The sequence below is a fragment of the Sinocyclocheilus grahami genome, unplaced genomic scaffold, assembly GCF_001515645.1.
Source record: "Sinocyclocheilus grahami isolate Dianchi unplaced genomic scaffold, SAMN03320097.WGS_v1.1 scaffold495.1, whole genome shotgun sequence".
NCBI lineage: Eukaryota > Metazoa > Chordata > Actinopteri > Cypriniformes > Cyprinidae > Sinocyclocheilus > Sinocyclocheilus grahami.
In genome coordinates, this window is record NW_015505674.1 from 216,754 (window position 1) to 239,898 (window position 23,145).

Below are 23,145 nucleotides of genomic sequence, written 5' to 3' on the forward strand. Positions count from 1 at the left end.
GCGCTTTTTATGCGAAAGTATAAGGCTGCATAGTCCTCTCTGTGTGTATGTGTGTGTGTGTGTGTGTGTGTGTGTGTGTGTGTGTGTGTGTGTGTGTGTGTGTGTTAGACAGCGTCATACCTTCATCCTGAAGAAGGTGATGCTCGTCAGCAGGTCGACGGTTGATTTCAAGTCCTGGAGTCTCTCTGGATTCCCAGCAGGGAAATTATCCTGTAAACAGAATTAACATCAGATCATCTCTACATTTCTACGTCATTTTCAGAGCATATCTAACAAAGAAGATAAACAGATTAAGATTATAGATGCAGCTATGGATTTGATGAATATATATGTTTAAGAGACAGATGGAAAGATGGAAACCGCACATTAGCTCAGTAGGATGGAATAGTTAGGCAAAATATGTTGTTTGCACTTTTTAAATTACACAAAGATCCAAATTAAGATCTTTGTGGCTATAGATTGATTCCAGTTGATTCTAATATACAATGCAAAAACTGATGTGATCAATAAGTCTAAAAAATATAGAATCAATAAATCCTGACGTCTGGGTTTTTTTCCCATTTCTTTAACACATCAAAATAATTTAACCGATTTCAACGTAATTTTTTGTAAGTTATACAAGATTCAACTAGACAAGATTTTTAAAAAGAATGAGCTGAAACGACTCGTACAGACAATTTGATTATACCTAAAAACTGAAAAGCACCAACTGAAGTTTTATAGTTGAATTAGGTGGATATTTTTTATAGTTTAGAATCTGATGTTGCTAAGCTGACAATGCAATATTCTAATAAGCATAAAAACAGCATATAGCAGACATAAATACTAGGTTTAAGAGTCAAAGGCAACACTTTACTTAAAGCCTTTATGTATAATGCATTATACGGCTATTCATAATGTAATGTTGTCATTTCATAAATAATTGTAACCAAAGTTAAAATGCATTGTAATATTTGAAGGATTTTCTTTGTCATGTTTTAATGCATCATACTGTACTTTCTAAAGGTGTAACAAGGAATAGATAAGTATTATAACAATTATTCATGATATTATAAAGTGCATTACAAGGTACATTACATGGGAATATTAATGCATTAAAACTATTTTTACTTAAGTCTTTAAATATAGTGTTACTGAGTCAATTATTATATTTCTAATCAACACAATTGTGGAAGTCTTAAAGAATTGCTGTTTGAAACATTACAGATGGTGGGTGCTTCACCTGCTAATATTTCAAATGGCCTTTTACTCAAGTTGAGGAGGTTTGGCAGAGATGGATGGTTAAAAACATGTCAACATGAGTCATCTTCATTCACCCTGCAGCATTATGCAGCATGCACTATGCAGCAATATTAATAACCAAAATGTGTTCCATCGTCATGAGCACCAATAACAAAATATATCATAATTTAGCAGCCCGAGCAAAACCAGCAACAGACAGAGAAAACGTGTTGTTGGGCTGTAAAGCTATGAGCCTGCTTGTTCTAGCATGAAGGTGCACAGTATATTGCATGAGTGGAAGAGCATGCATGTGTGGACGCTGCGGATGTGTGCAAAAGATGCGCTCGGAGAAACAGGTTAGAAAATGTCACGCCGGGATGGTTATGTAATAGTTGTGACTTGGTTTTGTAAGAATGAGGAGAGACTCCCGTCGGACGCTGCTGTAATTCTTGGCTGGTGTTTCATCGCAGCTCTCTAATTATTCAGAGCGAGTAATGGAGTGCAGGGGCTGTTTGTCAACAACAGCCACCAAAAACAGAGACCCGCGCAAATCAATTTAGGCTGTTTTCAGACTCGCTTTGATTCCACATCCCTCCCTCTGTCACCGCAGGTCACTTCGCACAGTATTTTTTGGGTTTGTACCTCCCCGAGTTCTGGATTTTGGTCTTGTTTTTCTTTAAAAATATGTAAATATCCTCAAAACAAGATACATTAAAACAACACTCTTGTTCTCAGATTATATATTTATATATATATATTAAAGCAAGATATCTACAGCCTGTTGGCAAATAGTTTTTTTTTCTAGTTTTAAGTAGAGAATCAAAAATATTTAGTGAGGTTTACTAGAAACAAGACTTCATTCATTTACTTATTTGCTCACGTCCGTCTCTTTGGACCTGCAGGCAATTTATTAATAAATGTGAAACTGAAGACTGGAGTAATAACTGCTGGAAATTCAGCTTTGTATCACAGGAAAAAATAACATTTTAAAACACATTCAAGCCAAAAACATAATAATATTTCACATTGTTACCATTTTTTTACTGCATTTTTGATCAGTAATTTTGGAAGCAGTTTTTTACTTTTAATTTAATAACTATTTTTACACCCTATTTGCCAATTGTTTTTCTCTAGTTTTAAGCACATATTTAGTGAGATTTACTGGAACACTTGAATAATAATAACAATTATCTATCTATCTATCTATCTATCTATCTATCTATCTATCTATCTATCTATCTATCTAGCTATTCATCTCTCCATCCATATATCCATCCATCCATCATCCATATATCTATTCATTTATCTATCTATCTATCTATCTATCTATCTATCTATCTATCTATCTATCTATCTATCTATCTATCTATCTATCTGTCTATCTGTTCATCTCTCCATCCATATATCCATCCGTCCATCATCCATATATCTATTCATTTATCTATCCATATACAGTAGCCATCCATCCATATATCTATCTATCCATCCATATATCTATCTATCCATCCATTTATCCACCCATATATATGTCCATCTATTCATCTATATGTTTTTGTTTTTTTGGGAGTACATTTGTCTCTTTGGATTCACTCCCAAAACACAGCTCTTGCATTTGTCTTGCATTGCAAAATATGCAACAAATGCCAGCTGCAACCAGCAGGCAGTTTATTCGGATACAAGCAGGTTTGAGAAATGCATCATGTTATAAATATGATTGGGAGAATGTAAAGATTCAAATTCTATGCCACCAACACAGCTTTACTTCTGCACATAAGGACAGCTCATTTTCATACTAACTACAAACCGCATGAGTTTACATGAAAACATACTCTGGTCTGCTTCAAACGCTCTAGTGTGAAATGAAGTGTGCCAGTAAAGACTTCATATAACATCACTAAAATTACACTTTGCTTCACTCGGAAAGTCTCTGTGGCTGTTTGAGGTGACGAATACGTGTGCAGAAGCTCTTGAGTGACGTGAAATATCAGAAAAGCAGAGAGATATAAACATATGTTTGGGCTTCAGGCAGGTCGGTGTGTCGGTAACAGATTGCTCAGGTAAGAGATCATTAAACTGTGAGTGTCAGCAGTGGGTCTGAATCACAGGAGAGGGTTTTGATGAGGAACCATCAGAACGTCTGAAGATCTGTGCAGGGCTCTGAATTTATACCATTTGCAGCTGTGTTGTCTACCAGGGTTATTAGTTAACTAATACTGAAACTAAAAATAAAACCATAAAAACAGTTTGTTGCGTGAAATAAAATAAATGTTAACTGTAAAAGAATTGTATGCATTATTTTAGCTAGTTTCCAAGGCTACATCTCATTCTAATTTAATTTATTTTTGACTTTTTTGAAATAAAATAACTAAAACTAACTCCGAAATAAAATATATAAAACAATATACATAATATATATAAACTGTTAAAAATGACAAAACGCACAAAACATTAAAACTATAATTAAAATAATTTTTAGAAAAATTTATTATTATTTTAATTTACTTACAAGTATTATAACATGTGAATATCATATTTATTCAACCACATTCAGGATCATTTTAGCTTTCTATTCATCTGTGAATCCTGAAAAATAAAATGTATCAAGGTTTTCTACATAAATATTGGGCAGCACAACTGTTTTCAACATTGATAACTGATTTCTGAAGATCATGTGACGCTGAAGACTGGAGTAATTATGCTGGAAATTCAGCTTTGATCACAGAAATAAATTACATTTTAACATATATTCACATAGAAAACAACTATTTTAAATTGCAATAATATTTCACAGATTTTTTACTGTATTTCTGATCAAATCAATGCAGCCTTGGTGAGCATAAGAGTCAAAAACATTAAAAATCTTAAAGACCTCAAACTTTTGGACGATAGTTATGATATTTGTAAATAAACTTGTTTGATTTCAGACAGACGGTTAAAATAAACTGTTGCACTTCAAGTCTAGATAGATCTGTTTTTTGGCTATGATAGAGTAGTTGTTTTGAAAGCATGTGGAACGGGGCCAGATTGAGCAGAAACGTCTAGCGTTTGAGTTCGGTGGCGTCTGGAGAAACATATAATCCTGTACGAGTGGCGAGGAGAGAAGTCTGCCTGAGGTTTATTGAACACAGATGATGTAGACAACACAGGAGAAAATTCATCTAATAAAGCAGAGGCGTTAAAGCACTCTGGAAGAACAAAACCTGCCTTGGCCAAATCCACACGAGCTGTGAGAGAAACCAAACTCAGTTTGCTTCAGAATTTCATTACAGTCAATCCACAGAGCCCAGCAGATCCAGAGTGTATTACAGTCAGGACGTGTTGCCTGAAAGCTGACGGCTGGATAGGAGCAGGTAACAGCCAATGAATTCCCTGGATGCCTGCCAGTCGAGTGTGTGTGTGTGTGTGTGTGTGAGCACCCTGTCAATGCTTTCTAGCTCTCACACTGAGATACAGTCGGACCACTCGTCTTCTCGAGAGTCATACGCGATCTGACTGTGAAAGCGTCCTCTCAGAAGAAACTTGCATCTGACTGAGACGTTTCTCTCGTTATGTATTTAGAGAGACTTCGCAATTAGTATAAAAGCAAGAAGGGCAGTGGGAGTCAAGAACAATCTTAGCAACTTTCTCAAATTGTTGCTTTGCATGCGAACAAATAGACCTTCTGTTCTGTGAAGAGCTCGTAAAGCGTTTGAATGTCATTGTAAATTAAGGTAGGGGATCACTAAAAGCGATGGAGAGGTTAAATTATCTCCATGGCGATGAATAATAGATGAGTGTTTTTCTTTCTGATGTCTCTGAAATAGAAAATGCATCTGGATCGTGTGTGTGCTGTGGTGTTTGGCTGCTTTACTCACCCGATACTTGGAGAGGTCGATGCGCAGAGAGTTGTGAAGCTGATCCAAGAGTTTGACGAACTTCTCTCTCTGCGGAAGAAACAAAGTCACAGAAACAGATCAGCGCTGCATCGTGTCATCCATCTATTTATTGAAGCATTCATGAAATCATCTGCACATCATCCATTGATTCCCTCATGCAATCATGCTTCTGTAGGTCTGTTTGTTCATCCATTCATTTATTCATTCATCAGCTTGTTGTTCAATGCTTTCATCAATTTAACAATCAATGCATCTTATCATTCATGCAATCAGCCATCCATACATCCATCATTCAATAATTAATCCATCTATCTATCTATTCATTCATCTATCCATCCCTCTATCCATTCATATAACTATCCATCCATCATCCATATACATATCCATTTATCTATCTATCCATCCATATATCTATCCATCTATTCATCTATTTTTCCATCTATGTATCAACCATATATCTATCTATCTATCCATCCATCCATCCATCCATCCATCCATCCATCCATCCATCCATCCATCCATCATCTATCCAATCCATCCATCCATCCATCCATCCATCCATCCATCCATCCATCCATCCATCCATCCATCCATCCATCCATCCATCCATCCATCCATCCATCCATCCATCCATCCATCCATCCATCCATCCATCCATCCATCCATCCATCCATCCATCTATCTATCAGCAATGAGAGTGACAAACCCCAAAGTTGGATGCTGCGAATCGGTCGGAGGCTGAGATGTTGGTGTTTGCCGTTGTTGTGTGAGCGAAGTAGGCGTTGATGTTGGCAAGCAGGTTACTCATCACCGCGGGAACGCCGGGACACATGTACTTGGATGAGAGACATGAGAAATGCCTGAAAGAGAGAGAGACAGATGTCAGATTCAGTCATATACACACTTGTGAGCAGCCGAACACCCATAATAATGTATATTTCATATCAGATTCCTGTGAATTTTCCTCCCTTGAGCAACAACATTAAAACAACAACAAAAAGCGAATACAAGCTGAATTCCTATCCTAAATGCCCCACAGATGATTCTGTACTGCACGGAATATTATTACTGGAAATACTGATAAGGGACATGGCTTTCTGCAAAGCACAAACTAAAAACATTTTTGAACGTCTGACAAAGGCATTGTAGCATCTTTATCATATGGAAAAACTAACTATGGATGTGTCACAAATGTAAACTATTAATATGAGATACTGTATGCACATATGAAATTAGCTTAATGATCCATCTTATATCGTCAAAATGAACAGACAGCGCAACACAGATTTGTCATGAGTCGAGCCGCAGGGCAGAGCAGGAAATTGCAGACTGTTAGAGGTGATTCATTAAAGAAAGATTTAAGAGAGAAAAAGAGATAGGAGAAGAAAGAAGAGAGACATAGACTAAAAATAACGGCAGGCCTGCAGGGCTTATACACACACAGTGAAACGCAGCATACATTATCACATGTGTACTACACACACACAGACACACACACACACGCACGCACACACAGTGAAGCACAGCATACAGTATCACATGTGTACTGCACACACACACACACACACACAGTGAAACACAGCATATCACATGTGTACTGCACAGACACACACACAGTGAAACGCAGCATACAGTATCACATGTGTACTGCACACACACACACACACACACACATATATAAAACAGTGCTATTTGTTTTGTTGAACATTACACATAAATAGATGCTCCATATAAACACATTTTTCTCTTTCTCCTCTTGGTACATAATCAGTTATGAATGTAAATAATTTATATAGGCTAAATAAAGCAGCAAATAAACACAAATGTCAGAATGAATTACTGACAAATGACTGTAATGACAAATGAATCTGCTGGAAGTTAAGCAGCACACAGACCAAACAACAGCCATTCGTTTAAGATATATATTAAAATAAATAAATAAACAATGTACGCGTAAATCTGTGCATATGCAAGTTCATATTTGCACACTTGAATCCACATATTTTGAGCACACAAAAGTACAAAGCTGTCAAAAGATTAAATACATCCAAAATAAAAGTTTTGTTTACATAATACGTGTGTGTACTGTGTATATTTATTATGTATATGTAAATACACACACACGCATGTATATATTTCAGAAAAATATGCTATGTTTATATATTAAATATATTTCTATATAATATAGATTTTATTAATATAAATATATTCATGTAAATACATGTAAATATTTTCAAAATATATACTGTATGTGTGTGTATTTATATATACATAATAAATATACACAGTACACGCACATATTATGTAAACAAAAACTTTTATTTTGGATGCAATTAATCGCGATTAATCATTTGACAGCACTAATATATATATATATATATCTTTTTTGTAATTAAACTAAAGCTGAAATAAAATAAAAAATAAAAATGAATACATAAATATATATAAACTATATAAATATATAAATACGAAAAAGTTTAAATTTAAAATGACTTTAAATGTTGCCTTGACAACTAGGTGAAATAAATGAGTTGAAGTAGTAAAATGACTAAAACTAAAACTGAAATAAAAAATAAATTAAAGCTATACAGAAATATAAAAAAATGAAAGTACATAACAAAAAAAGGCTAAAATTAAAATTAATATAAGTAGATATAGCATATATAAAGTATGTATAATATAAAAAAGGCACAAATTTAAATATTAATTAAAATTATGATATTATATTATTAATACTATAGCATTGTTTACTGGGGATAGACCACTATAATTCCCACTGATTAAAGCCACACCCACTTAAACCAACCCACTGACTAAAACACACCCTCCATTTGAAGCCACACCCATATAAACAACCCATGGTTTGAAGCCTCGCCCGCTAAAAATCACCCCAGCTGGAAGCCACACCCAATTAAAACAACCAAAAGTTTGAAGCCACAACCAATTAAAACAACCAAAAGTTTGAAGCCACAACCCTTTAACACAAATCCACTGTTCGAAACATCACCCACTTAAACTGACCTACAGACTGAAGCCACACCCACTTAAACCAACCAACAGTTTGAAGACACACCCTTTTAACACAAACCCACTGTTCGAAGCCTCGCCCACTTAAACTGACCTACAGACTGAAGCCACACCCACTTAAACCAACCAACAGTTTGAAGACACACCCCTTTAACACAAACCCACTGTTCGAAGCCTCGCCCACTTAAACTGACCTACAGACTGAAGCCACACCCACTTAAACCAACCAACAGCGCAGCACAGCGTGTGTAAACATACCTTTATACAGACAACCTTTCTTCATGAATCCCACGAAACTGAAAATGCAAACAACACAGATAAAGACACTAGTTACTAGTTGCTTATTAGCATACATATCACTAGTGTATTGTCTGTGTATTAGTACTTATAAATCACATATTAATGCTTTATTCTGCATGACTATATTTTAGATCCTTAATACACCCCATACCTAAATATAACAACTAAATTACTAACTATTAATAAGCAGCAAATTAGGAGTTTACTGATGAAAAAACTCTCTTAGTTAATAATGAATATGTGATCCCATATTTGAAATTTCAAAATGTTAGAAAATATACAAAACAGAACAATAGAAATATCACTATATATGTCTGGTAAATTTTCTCATGTCATCAGCCATTGGCAGTTGTTATGTTAGTTTTAGGCCCAGGATGTGCAGAATTTGCCAAAAACAGTGTCTGCCAAAGAGACCAACAGAACATTTGCATGGCAAATATGTAATACACTAAGATATCATTTTAACGAAAAACATCTTCTGAAATCTGTGTTAATCCCTTTAGCATCTCTTGTATGCACTGTAATGATCTATTATGCAGTACATTTTTAAAGTAAATCTCATATTGTATGACCTGATTATAAACCCTGCCTGTCAAGTCTATAACAATCATGTCACTTCTTCTTTCATAATTCATTTCTTAAAACGTCTTTTATAGCACATATCCCTCCACGCAGTCCCGCCACAGATTTATGACAATCCAGCGATCCTTCCAGACTGTAAATTAGCGTGACCTTAAATACATAACAACAAAGCCACTGTTTGAAGCCACATTCACTTAAACCCACTGACTTTGCCATTTCTAGAGTTTGACAGCCTCCTCATTCACTTTCCCTGATTTAAACTCCTAGTAAGTCTGTGAGCAGAAGCTGTAAGCCGCAATGACGCAAGACCGCACATTAGCACCTGCAGACATTGATTTGGACCTCATTAGTTCTGATGGCGCGACCTCTGAGCCCGAACGACCCATCGTGACACACAGGGGAATGAAGAATTATTGTGCCTCCAAGAAAAGGTAAAGAGTTATCCATTCTTCTCTCCATATTTCCTCCTCCCGTTTTATGATTGAAAGATGCTGAGAGCTAAATCAGAATAAATGATATCTGATGGAGGGTGTTGACTTCCTGTTGCCTAGTAACAGCTTGCTTTCCTTTCGCTCCTCATCTTTAAAATCCTCGTCTTGCTGCTCCAGTGATCCGCAGAGCTCCGCTGTAAATCAGAGAAATAAAACTTGCCAACAATTATTGACTCGTCTTCTCTCTCTCTATCTGCTGTCCTCTTTAACCTCTGCGCACCTCCCTCCAAAACAGGTCTTAAATTCCCACGCAACGTCAGTATCTGTGATATCATCTGGTAATGAGTTACTCCTGAGATCACTGGGAAAATCTCAGGATTTGTGTTTTCATTATAGAATGGTGGATTGTTCTTGTAAAAGTTTGTTTAAAAAAAAAACGATTTTATGTTTTTCAGTTCTGTTAGTGGTTCTTGGATGTCTGAGCAGCTATTAAATCTATAGTGGCAGAGAAAACTAAATTATATTTTATCTGAGTTTTACAGACTTAACTGAATGCAATGAAAAGGTAAGACAAAATAATGCAAAACTCAAAACTTCTATTGCATTATCTTCACTGGTTGCTTCAACAACAAACCAGTTTTAGTCCGATTAGAAAATAAATGACTCTTATGTGCTGGTTCTTTTGAAAGAATCAAGCTAAAAGACTCACAAATCTCTCATCTGCAGCACAGTTATATCTTTGAATCAGTCTAATGGCTTGCTGAATTAATTCTTGACTTTTCAATGAAATCTGAAGTCATTATGAATTAATAATGACTTAACAGTTCAATAAAAAGTCCTGCATTTTTGACTAATTCTTCTTTAAAAAAAAAAAAAAAAAATCTAATTTCATCATTAAGGCACTGAAATTGTAAAGGATAAATCAGAATCTGAACCAAAATCCTTCAATTACTTACTAGTCACATTTCTAAAGACAATGCTTAGTTCAGAACTAACAGAGTTTTTGTTGTTGTTTGCAATAAATTACACTTACATAATAGATATAACTTTATATACTTGTTTTAAAATAAAATAAAATATTTTTAAAATAAACAATACTTATATAATAAATATAACCTATACATTTATTTTAAAATAAAATAATTAAAATAAATAAATAAATAAATAAATATGATTTTCTTGTAATAAATATAACTTATAATTAAAATAAATAAATAAATAAATATGATTTTCTTGTAATAAATATAACTTATATACTTATTTTAAAATAAAATAAAAAAATGAATTAAATAAATAAATACAGTTTTTTTGTAATAAATGATTCTTTTATAATAAATATAACTTTATATACTTACTTAAATAAAATAAAATTAAATTAAATTAAATAAAATTAAATTAAATAATACAATTGATTTTCTTAAAGGAGAAGAAGACTTATTTTTAATCTTCATCTCCTTTCAGAAAGCTCTCAACAGGCTGGATCTCATTTGTGATTCACGTTCTGTAAACCTACGAACCAACGTGCTGCTGATGACCGAAGATTTCACCCTGAAATCATTATCCTCCCTTCAGCAATAAAAAATGCTGAATGGTAGAAAATCCGGGCTGCATCTCTAATAACATCAGGGACAGGTCACAAGACTTTGTTTATTATTACAGGGCCAAGGAAAGGTCATCGATACAAACGTAAGCAGCCACTGGAAACTGTGGATAATTTCCACATATCGTTCATCAGATTTAAAGACGTTACCACATGCATATGCAACAGATACACATGCAAAAACCATTTGCATCAGCTTCAGTAGGTACATTACAATTTTTCATACATAAGCACAGCAGATTTCCGTATGGAGTGCATAAATAAGTCCAGTTCCCCTGATTCAGCGGGTCAGTACCATACACTCAATGCTGGAAGACTATCATTTATTGAATTAATCAATATCCATTATCCTAAAACAGAAAAACAAATCAACGGACGCTTTAAGAGTCAGAGATCGACCAAACAGCAAATCTCTCTGGAACAACAAGAAGTATTCAGACGCAGGATCTCAATAAAGTGCCAAGATGTCTTTGCCAATTAGCCAGTTAAAAACTGTTAAAAAGCTAATCGTTGAAGTCAGAGATGTGCACGATTAAAAGTAAAGACATAAAAAACATCTACTAATGAAATCCTGTCATGATGTGCAATGGAAACTGCAGGATGCCTTACGTGTTTTTTTCTCCCATGTAACACATAAGTTCCTCACATTATCAGGTGCATTTTCACAAAAAGCCAAAGACAGACTCATTTTGTATCATGCAATGACCTCAAGAAGTGAACAACAGCTAAATAACCCCATCTAAATTAGCTCACGGTTATATGCACTGAAAATATATTTTTCAGTGAAAGAATAATGGAAAAATAATGCATTTTATCTCACTTCACCCACTGTTGGCAGAATTGGTGAAAAAGTCAATTCTGGTCCCTGCTCGAGCCTGTGCAAAGCAGGGTAAAGCTATATTTTTGTATGCAATATGAAATTACAATGTCAAGTTCGCGCTTCCTTATGCATTGCAATCATGTAAACCCGAGCAGTCAGCGTTTAGAGGCTCTGCTGAAACATGAGGTGAATGACTGCACGTACTCTTCAACTGTGATTTTCTGCTTCAATCTGACCTTTTTCTGAGCTGTTAAACATGGCCCGTATCAGCCAGTGTTCTGAGCATGAGAAGCTCCTGAACCGAATGAGTAAAACATCTCGACATGTTCATCAGCTTTAAACTAGAAAAACTGATGCAAAACTGCGATGAGTCTGTCGTCTAACTGTATGGCATTCATATGCATGCTCAAACTCACGATACATTTATTCTGTAAACACACTAGCATTTAAAAGTTTTATGTACTTTCAATTAGTTAGAAATTAATGCTTTTATTCAGCAAGGACACATTAAATTGATCAAAAGTGACAGTAATGTTACAGACGATTTTTATTTCACATAAATGCTGTTCTCTTGAAAATTCCATTCATCTGTGAATCCTGAAAAATAAAATGTATCACAGTTTTGACAAAAAATATTTTTACTATTTATTTTTTAACTATAATTATTAACACTCAAATTAAAAATTTTAATAATGCACATAATGCAGTTTTTTCTTCTAAATTATACCATTTCTATTTGTTTTTGAAATATAATTATTTACACAGTGGCTGTCATAACTTGTTTCATAAAATATTTATTTATTTAAACATTAAATTGATAAATTGATATCACTAACAGGTAAAGTAAAAAATAATCAGTATATAGTTGCCTCACTGACACACACACACACACACACACAATCAATAATTACATTAAATAATTGACACACACACACACACACACACACACACACACACACACACACACACACACACACACACACACACACACACACACACACACACACACACACACACACACACACACACACACACACACACACACACACACACACACACACACACACACACACACACACACACACACACACACACACATTAAATAATTGATACATCACTAACAGGTAAGGTAAAAAAAAATCAGTATATAGTCTAATATTTCTCAAAACGCTCTTCTCTAGACTCAATTTCTCTAGCAAAAACGAGCCGGAGACACTGATGACTTGCCTGAGGTGAATGAAATGCTATGTGACATTTTGTTTACAAGCTGTTTTAATGACGTCTTTCCGCGGCTGAAACACTGATTGAGCGATTACATGAGATGTTCATTCATGTTTATTTCACTTTAAAACTAGTAATAAAGATCAGTTAGAACTGAGGCTTCTATTAAGCGATCTGTCGCGCCACATCAAAGAGCAGCAAAACGGCATTTATTCAGGGGTGTAAATCGCGCGGGGGGTTGTCCCCCATAAAAATATCATTACAAACCACTCTGTGTATTGCAAATAATATAATGGAGATATTCTTAACGTAATTGTGTAAGTAGTAAAACAATATAAACGCAAAAAAGTGTTTTAAGTTTAGAAAGGTTTTGAATCCCCCTCCCTTGCCTCACAGTGGTTTGGTCCACTGCCTGCTCTCCCCCTTTACCTCACCGACACACACACACACGAGTCCGGTGGAGAGAACACAGTTCTTCAGTAGTTATGCACACAAGAGAAAAAAGCTCTTCAGTAGTTATGTGTAAGTAGGCTGTCAAGGATTTATTCGCTTTAAACATCAGATTAAGTGAATTTTTCTCTTTAATACAGATGATGCTGGATCATTAATAAATTAGGCATGAAAAAATTATGATATCCAATGTATTTTTCTATGAGCGATTTTAAGGTTACCTAGCTTAGCTTGTTTAATAATGTAGCTTGTTGGATGGTAAGTCACCCACTGCAATTAACACGGCGATAAGCTTGTGTGTGAACTGATATTAGGCTAATATAGTAGATCCACCGATGTGTTGGGTTTTGCTCAATATGATGTTAAGTGCTGCTTGCTGCGGTTGAATATCTAAATATGAGACATCCTCAGCCCCAAACGAAACCTAAAATACAATGTGGAGGATGCAAAATAATTTAATAATTATAATATGTGACCCTGGACCACAAAACCAGTCATAAGGGTCAATTTTTGGAAATTGAGATTCGTACATCATCTGAAAGCTGAATAAATAAGCTTTCCATTGATTAGGATCGGACAATATTTGGCTGTGATACAACTATTTGAAAATCTGGAATCTGAGGGTGCAAAAAAATCTAAATATTGAGAAAATCATCTTTAAAGTTGTCCAAATGAAGTTCTTAGCAATGCATATTACTAATCAAAAATTAAGTTTTGATATATTTACAGTAGGAAGTTTACAAAATATTTTCATGCAACATGATCTTTACTTAATATCCTAATGATTTTTGGCATAAAAGGAAAATCAATAATTTTGACCTATACAATGTTTTTTGGCCATTGCTACAAATATCCCCCAGCGACTTAAGGTTTTGTGCTCCAGTGTCACATATGACCGCGTGGTGGACCTATGAACTCATATCTCAAACACGGTTTCCATTCTGTGTACACATATCTATCCTTACAAGTACAATTTTGGCTGTATTATTTGTGTCCCCTTCAATATTGCTCTTGAGAAATTTTATGTTTATTGCCCCCCCTGAATTGTTCGGTACACATGCGTACCGAACCAAAAGACCAGTACTGAAAATGTTCTGTACAAATACGTGTACCGTGTCACCCCTATCAGAAACTGAGAGAGACCTCCACTCACGTCATGGCCTGGTAGATGGACTCCACACCGAAACGCATGGCAAACTCATCCACGATCTCCTGCGACACGTCGTCGAAGTAAACCTTCCAGGCATCGTCACCTTTGACCTCGGGGATCTTCACGACTCCGCTGTTCTTCACCTCCGTCAGGTAGTGGAAGAGATTCTGCGCAGAAACAGGCGGCCGTTTAGGGGCCAGGAAGCGTTTCGAGAGCATGAACTGCTGCAGCATTGATATGGAATGAATGTCGGGGGACATCAACAGCACAGTCAGCTTGGAAAGGTCAACATTTCGGGGCGCCAACCTACTGTCATCACACCGGCAAAAATGCCACAACACCGCGGTACAGAACCAGCGAGACGTGAGCCAGACTAACACAAACACATCAGCGCAAACCCTTCCAGCTACACATGATCGATTTCACACATCGCTGGATTCTGAAGCGCTATTCATAATGCAACACAAATATGTGTTGATTTCTCCGTTTTGGCAGATCTTTAACTTTCCAATATGCTGGACATACTGACGTTTCACATAAATTAGCTATTAAATATAATATAATATAATATAATGTAATGTAATGTAATATACAATATAATATAATATAATATTTGATATATGTGATGACATGACTAAATTTAAATATCACTTTTATTAAATATAATATAATATAATAGCAATAAATAACAGTTAATGCAGTAAGATGATATATGGCATGACTAAATCTAAATATCACTTTTATTAAATATAAAAGTGAGGTATTTATAAAATTTCTTATATGTATTTGAATGACAAAATATCACAACACAGAGCCAAATTGTTTTAGTTTTTTTATATTTCATTTTTTAAATTGTATACATTTTTGTCCTGTTTTACAGTAAAAAAAAACAACAAATCTAAACATTCTTAAAACAAAGTAAATTTACATATTATGCAAATACACTTGTTTTACGTTTTTAAGTTTATTTGATGCTTTTCTGACCCAATGGTGGTTTTGTTGCTGCAAACAAATATCTAACAAAATTTAGTGAGGCTTTGTATAAATATACAGTATATATTTATAATATAATTTAATATTTAGTTTAATATTTTTTCATATAATATCATATTTATAAGTTATATAATATAATATGAATATTTTATATTTAAAACAAGACAAAGTTCTGATTAAGAACGTGATATCTGCAGTGTATTTCAGTGATACTGATGTCAGACGTACCTCGTGTAAACATGTGTACTGTCCGTGAGGAGGAGCCACCTTCTCTTCTCCCTTCATCTCCACGCTGATCTTCAGCCTGATGGCCCCCGACACCATCGACTTATCCGTCCGCTTCTCTGCACAGAGAATCAGCATGTGAACAGAAGACAGAAAAGACAAGAAGAAACAGAAATAAAACGAGGGAAATCATTGAGGCTGATCCTGTCAATAACACACATAATGCAGCTGATCTCAGAACAGTCACATCTCGTCACCATGTTCCATTACAAATCTGACCAGCAAATTTAAACCAGACAATGTCAAAATGTGACCCTGCAGCACAAAAGCAGTGTTAAGTCGCTGGGGGATATTTGTAGCAATAGCCAACAATACATCGTATGGGTCAAAATTATAGATTTTTCTTTTATGCCAAAAATCATTAGGATATTAAGTAAAGATCATGTTCCATAAAGATATTTTGTAAATTTCCTACCGTAAATATATCAAAACTTAATTTTTGATTAGTAATACGCATTGCTAAGAACTTCATTTGAACAACTTTAAAGATGATTTACTCAATATTTAGATTTTTTTGCACCCTCAGATTCCAGATTTTCAAATATTGTCCGATCCTAACAAACCATACATCAATGAAAAGCTTATTTATTCAGCTTTCAGATGATGCATAAATCTCAATTTTAAAAAAATTGACCCTTATGACTGGTTTTGTGCTCCAGGGTCCCAAATGTCTAATTTCAGCCATGAGCACCGAGACCCAGAAACAGAAGCTACATTTACTGTAATGTGAGATTTGTTCTTTGCAATAACATGCATGATGATGAATCACGGTTCAGAAATGTGCGTTAAGAAAGCATAAACAGTCCAATTTCATGCTGACTTGAAATCTCCTGAGACATTCAGCAGCTGCTTTTAAACTAATACATGATATAAAAAGGCTCTTTGCAGATAAGACTCCACACATCCTGTTTTATAGATGTCTTAATTGCTCTAATTGATGTCCGGATTTTTCTCACATCTCAGAGACATGGACAGATGGAGGATGAGCGAGCAGATATCAGCGCTCCGGTTTGACCCGAGTGAGTCACGCTCTAAACCACACGCTTCTGCTCCGAGCCAAGCAAAACAATCCCACAATCCAACAAATAAAGCATCAACAAAAGCAGAAACGATTCTCTGTGGAACAATGAGGCCATCTGCACCAGAACAAAACCAAGGAGGAACTTCCTTTCAAAGGTATTAAAGGGGTAATTCACCTGAAGTGAAGCTGGAAGGCCTGAAATTCAGCACAAAATTAACTTCTTTTAAGCTGCTTCTTGTTTTTTTTCAAGTCACTTTGGGTGAATCTCACAAAGTAAAGCTCAGAGAGTCACATTTCACCGTAAAATCATCCAAAAAGATTATATTATATTGAAACCTATTTTTAAGACATCTTTGCACTGACAACTTATTTTGGACATTTAAACACATTTCCTGCCTAAATTCCCATTAATTTAATGCGAGAAAAGCTAATACTCATTGTTTATAGCCAGAAAAAAAAAATGTAAACACAATATACTTTAGGCATATAACTAAAAGTCTAAATTCTCATTAATGAAAGAATTAAAGAAAAAAATAATAATAACATAATACATGATATAAAGGCAATGCAAGTTTATTTATATAGCATTTCATACATAATGGAAATTCAAAGTTTTACATAAAAGGAATTAAAAAATAATCAAATAAGATGAATAAAAAGTTACATTTATTTGAGAAGAATAAGGATGCATATAAATGATATAAGACACAATAATAATAATAACAACAAGTTTACATATATATCAGAGTGTGAATAACTGTTCAATGTGCATAACTGAATTTATTTAAAATGATTTAAAATGTTTTAAAGATCTTAAAGTAGGCTCATTTTGTAATTGCATTATTTATTTACTGTATTTACTTCGGTTTATTTATTTAGTTGTCATTCTGTGGGGGAAAAGGCTTTAAAAGTTCTTTAAAAGGGACATTGGATAACATTTGTAGATTTTTTTTTTTTGCATATGTGACCCTGGAGTGTCACTTTTTCGAAATTGAGATGTATGGATCATCTGAAAGCTGAATAAATAAGCTTTCCATTGATGTATGGTTTGTTAGGATCGGACAATATTTGGCCGAGATGCAACTATTTGAAAATCTGGAATCTGAGGGTGCAAAAAAATCTAAATATAGAGAAAATCATCTTTAAAGTTGTTCAAATGAAGTTCTTAGCAATGCTTATTACTAATCAAAAATTAAGTTTTGATATATTTACGGTAGGACATTTACAAAATATCGTAATGGAACATGATCTTTACTTAATATCCTAATGATTTTTGTCATAAAAGAGAAATGTATAATTGTGACCCATACAATGTATTGTTGGCTATTGCTACAAATATACCCCAGCGACTTAACACTGCTTTTGTGCTCCAGGGTCACATTTAGCTAGGTTTCTGGCATGTCTGCCAGCTCAGAAAAGCTGTAGAGAAAACACGCAGTCAGTTTGTTATGTGCTGTCTGAGTCTTGAGCTGTTTCAATCTGCAGCTGGTTTCTGTGTAGATAGCTGGCTATTTGAATAAGGCCATATATGGATATATGCATGTGTCTTCTGTTGACACGCCCCATTGAAGAGAGGGGCGGGGTGAGCAGATCTCATTATCATTTAAAGAGACAAGCACCAAAACGAGTCGCTGTGAACAGAGCTGTTTTAGACCAAGGTAAAAAGGGTGTTGTTTTGCACGACAATTGAGGAATTTTAACGAAAGTGTGTTACAGACATTTCATGAAGACCCTAAAGAATCATAACAACATACCGAGATTATACCAGACGTCCATCTCCCCGCTCAGCATGCGCACCTCGATGATGGTCTGACCCAGAAAATCATCAGATTCCTTCTTAAAGTGCTGCTTCACCCTGGACTTTATGTCGTCATCTTCATCCCACACACGGACCTTAATACGGTCTGTGGCGTTATGACACTCACTGACAGAGAGACAGAGAGAGAGGAGCGTCACACAAAGATGCTTCTCATACAATTACCCATACATCATTAAAAAAATTAGCTGATCAATAAGTCATGTTTTTCCATTGCTTTAACTCATCAAAATAATTTAAGCAATTTCAGTTTCATTTTTTAAGTTGTATGCAATTCAACTCAACTCAGCTTTTTAAGTCAGTTTAATGTCATTTAAGTTTGAATGACTTGTACAGCCAATTTGATTATATAAAAAAAAAAATGTAAGGCAGTTAAAATATAATACATAAAACAGTTTTTTTTACAGTGTAGGAAAAATCTAAACACACCAATGAGACAATTGTTGACATACAGTGAGAGTACAGAGCTACACTACACTGTATTTTTGTCTTGTTTTCAAGTTCAAATATCTAAAGATTCTTAAATCAAGACACATTTACTGTTTTGTTGAATGCCATCTGTTTTTGTGAGAGGTCCTGGACTTTGATTTCATGGGGAGATCATTTCGCATCTTACACTGGACATGCGAAATTACTTCAGACATTAAGTCTTGAATGCATTTCTTGAGAAATGCATCAAAATTAAGTGATTTTTTTTGCTTAAAACAAGAAACAAATATTTGAAATTGGGGTAAGAAAAACAATACTGATTTATCTTTAAATGAAGCTTATTTTTCTGATCCCACTGGCAGATATTTGTTTTTATTTTAAGCTTAAACTCGCTTAATTTTGATACGTTTTTCAGAAAACAAGTCATTTTGCTCCTCATCTTAAAAATGGTAAGATATTTGTACTTGGAAAACATGAAAAAAAATATTGAGTGAGAAATTTTTTGTTTGTTTGTTTTTGCAGTGTATAAAACTAAGATTGAGAGTTTTCTATATCCATTTTTTTCTGTTTTTATTTTGGAGTAAAATATGACACGAACAGATCTGCATGTAAATGATATGTATATTATTAGGTTTTCTCCACATTACAGTAACAAAAACAGAGGGGGTGTAAATAAATGTAATAAAAAGTCACAATATAAAATATTTTAAAGATCCTAAAACAGGCTAATTTTTCTATATACATTATGTATTTTTTTTTTTTGTCTTTCATTTTGGGGTAAAATATAACCTGGAAAGAACAGCATGAATATCTCAAGACAAAAATACTGAGGAAGAAAATCTTTTTTGAAGTGCATAAAATAAAGGTGGAGAGCAGTTTAGATCATTTAATGAGAAATGTTTAATCTCTGACTTTTGATTGCATACTGTAAATTTGGAAATCTGAGCACAGATTAAAAATCTTAAAAATCTCCATTTGATTTCACTGCTCTCTGGGAAAAATAGTTCATATATCAAATAGAACTAATTTGTGGTTTTCCTTTCTCATGACAAAACACTACTGACCGCATTTAAGAGTCAATTTACCTTTGAGGACGTCCCCCAAAGGGAAGTCTTTTGTTATTTAGCTGACGTCAAGGGACAGTTTTGTCCCAGAAGTATAGCCAAGAAAATCCACACACATACACACAAGCTGCCAGAAGAGTGGCGAGCTGCTTGCCGAACTGCTTTTAAAGGTCATATGCTCCACTGAATCTCCAAACAGGGCACTTAGCCTCCTGTGGTCTATCTCCATGTCTGTGTCTCCGGTGGAGGAGTGAATTAAGAGAGACTAAGAGAGAGACAGGCTCACAGACAAAGTTACGCCTGCAGACAGTCACTCACAGATGCAGAAACACACCACAGCCCCGACACACATCACATCAAATCACACTGACTGACACCAACCTAAGGAGGAAATATAAATATCATCATATTACAGGAACACTTAGAGTTTGTGAAAACTGATCGCAGAGAGGGCCAGACAAACCTGGACAGCTATGCTTTATTATGGAGAGATCAGGTCTGACACTAACTTTAAAAAAGTTTGGGTTCACTAAGAAATGAACTATTTTATTCAGCAGGAACGCATTAAAATAGTGACAGTAAAGACATTTATAATGTAATTTATATTTCAAATAAATGCTGTTCCTTTGAACTTTCTATTCATCTGTGAATCCTGAAAAACAAAATGCGTCACGGTTTCCACAGAAATATTGTGCAGCACGACTGTTTTCAACATTGATAATAATCAGAAATGTTTCTTGAGCAGCAAATCAGCATATTATACTGATTTCTGAAGATCATGTGACACTGAAGACTGGAGTAATGATGCTGAAAATACAGCTGCGCATCACAGAAATACATTACAGTTTAACACATATTCACATGGAAAACATATGTTAAGTTGTAATAATATTTCACTGTTTTTACTGCATTTTTGATCAAATAAATGCAGCCTTGGCGAGCAGAAGAGACTTAATTCAAACTTTTGAAAATGCAGTGAAAGTAAATGGCTAAATGAATGAGTGAAGGTAAAAAAATTGAATGTTTTTTTTCTTTGCCTTTTGAAATTTACTGACAAAATGGCAAAAATTTCTCATAACCTTTCTGAATGTTTTGACTTGTAAGGCAGAACACATTAGAAGTTCATCTGAAACCTTACTTGAAATTGTTGATTTAGTTCTTATATTTGTTTTAAATACATCTATGCACTCAGAAATCTTCACAAAAACGACTGACCACAAATGGATTCAATCTGTGCAGGCAAAGGTTGAGTAATATATTCACTGAAGTGACATTTTAAGTATTAAAAAAGCCTTGGAAATGTACAAATCCTCAAATATAGCAATGCAGCAGCTACTCCAGCAGCACAGTGTGTCCTCATTAACAGTCTGCTACTCAATCTGAAACCAAATGTATTCTTTTTTTAAACGAGAGAAATGAGCCCAGTTTCTGCATTTCTTTGAAGTTTGCTTGAAAGCACTAGAACGTTTTAGTTTAAGGCTAATCCAGAAAGTATGCTAATATGCAAATGAGACTAGCCACACTTTTAGGTGGACGAGTTGCAAATGAGAACTGAATCAGCGTCACAGATCGACTTCCATCTGCTCTCATGTTTCACAACAAACGGCAAAAAAGCAGGGCGAGAAGAGAAAACACACCACAACAGAAGGTGTCGGAGAGATTTATAGCAGCTCTTCATCGGCTGTTATAAAGACACCTACTGTGAAGATCGCTTGATGGGTTTAATCTGCTATTACAACAGAGAAAGACAGACTATCAACCTGAGAAAACAAATGAAGAGGGCTTCCACTATCCCTCTAATGCCTTTCTGTCTTTGAAAGAGTTTAAACAGGTGAGAGGAACTAAGAGCTCATCTCAAAATATGCATTTCCCCATAATCCTGCATAAATCCCTCCAAATCCAGCGATCCAGTCTCTCCTGAAGCCCTGGAGTTTCTCGTCACCCTATAGACTCAGATATTTATCCTGAGCTTTAGATGAAGAAATGCACAGAGCGATTTCCCACACACTCTCTGTTTCACTTAGAGCTAAAAATGCAATGTATATTGGCCAAATAAATATAGATATAAAAACAAAATTAATATATATCCTAACCAGGCAGATGCTGCATCACTGAATCAACCAATGGAATGAGTTTGGGGCAGAGCTATGCCTTTGCTCGACCAATGGCAGAAGGTGGGCGTGCTCTAACAGTGATAAGACACTTGAGGCTGTTTAAGTGTGAATCCAGTCACAGCTGAAGGGGTTACAGGCCCATCGCTGCTTGTTGTGACTAACAGAGGCCTTTAGGTGCAACCGTCCTCACAATACAGCCCGGCCTCTTACATTACTGCTCAAGTAAGTCACAGACTGGATGTAATTACCTGTCACATTTCTCATTTTTCACACCAGCGCGAGGTCGACCCCACACACACACTGTACAACAGCAAGAGAGCGGGATCTCTTCTTTAATATTCACTATAGATGTGTGTGTGTTTTTCCTTTATTTGATTAATTTAGAGTTTATATATTAAATATATTTATACATAATATACATTTTATGAATATAAATATATACATGTAAATATTTTCAATATATATACTGTACGTGTGCGTTTTTATACATACATAATAAATATACATAGTACACACACATGTATTATGTAAACAAAAACTTTTATTTTGGATGCAATTATAATCATTTGACAGCACTAATATATATATATATATCTTTTTTCTTTATTATTATTATTTTTTTAATTTATTTATATATTAAGAATTCATTTGCAAAACTAAAAAATATCTTAAAATACTAGTTAACTAACACAATAAAACACAATAAAAACATGATAACATAATAAAAAACATGATTTTTGAAAATA

At 34.7% G+C, this 23,145-nt stretch overlaps 1 protein-coding gene across 1 annotated transcript in view; it reads right to left on the reverse strand.

Annotated features, from left to right (window-relative positions):
• LOC107554226 (protein unc-13 homolog C-like) overlaps positions 1 to 23,145 on the reverse strand; it is a 175,996-nt gene that overhangs the window by 102,351 nt on the left and 50,500 nt on the right. The window contains exons 11-16 of the mRNA XM_016236680.1: positions 18,731 to 18,900; positions 15,899 to 16,014; positions 14,681 to 14,844; positions 5,803 to 5,956; positions 5,076 to 5,144; positions 121 to 210 (exon numbers count right to left, since the gene is read on the reverse strand). Coding sequence (XP_016092166.1) covers positions 121 to 210; positions 5,076 to 5,144; positions 5,803 to 5,956; positions 14,681 to 14,844; positions 15,899 to 16,014; positions 18,731 to 18,900 — 763 coding nt within the window. The remainder of the gene's footprint in view (positions 1 to 120; positions 211 to 5,075; positions 5,145 to 5,802; positions 5,957 to 14,680; positions 14,845 to 15,898; positions 16,015 to 18,730; positions 18,901 to 23,145) is intronic.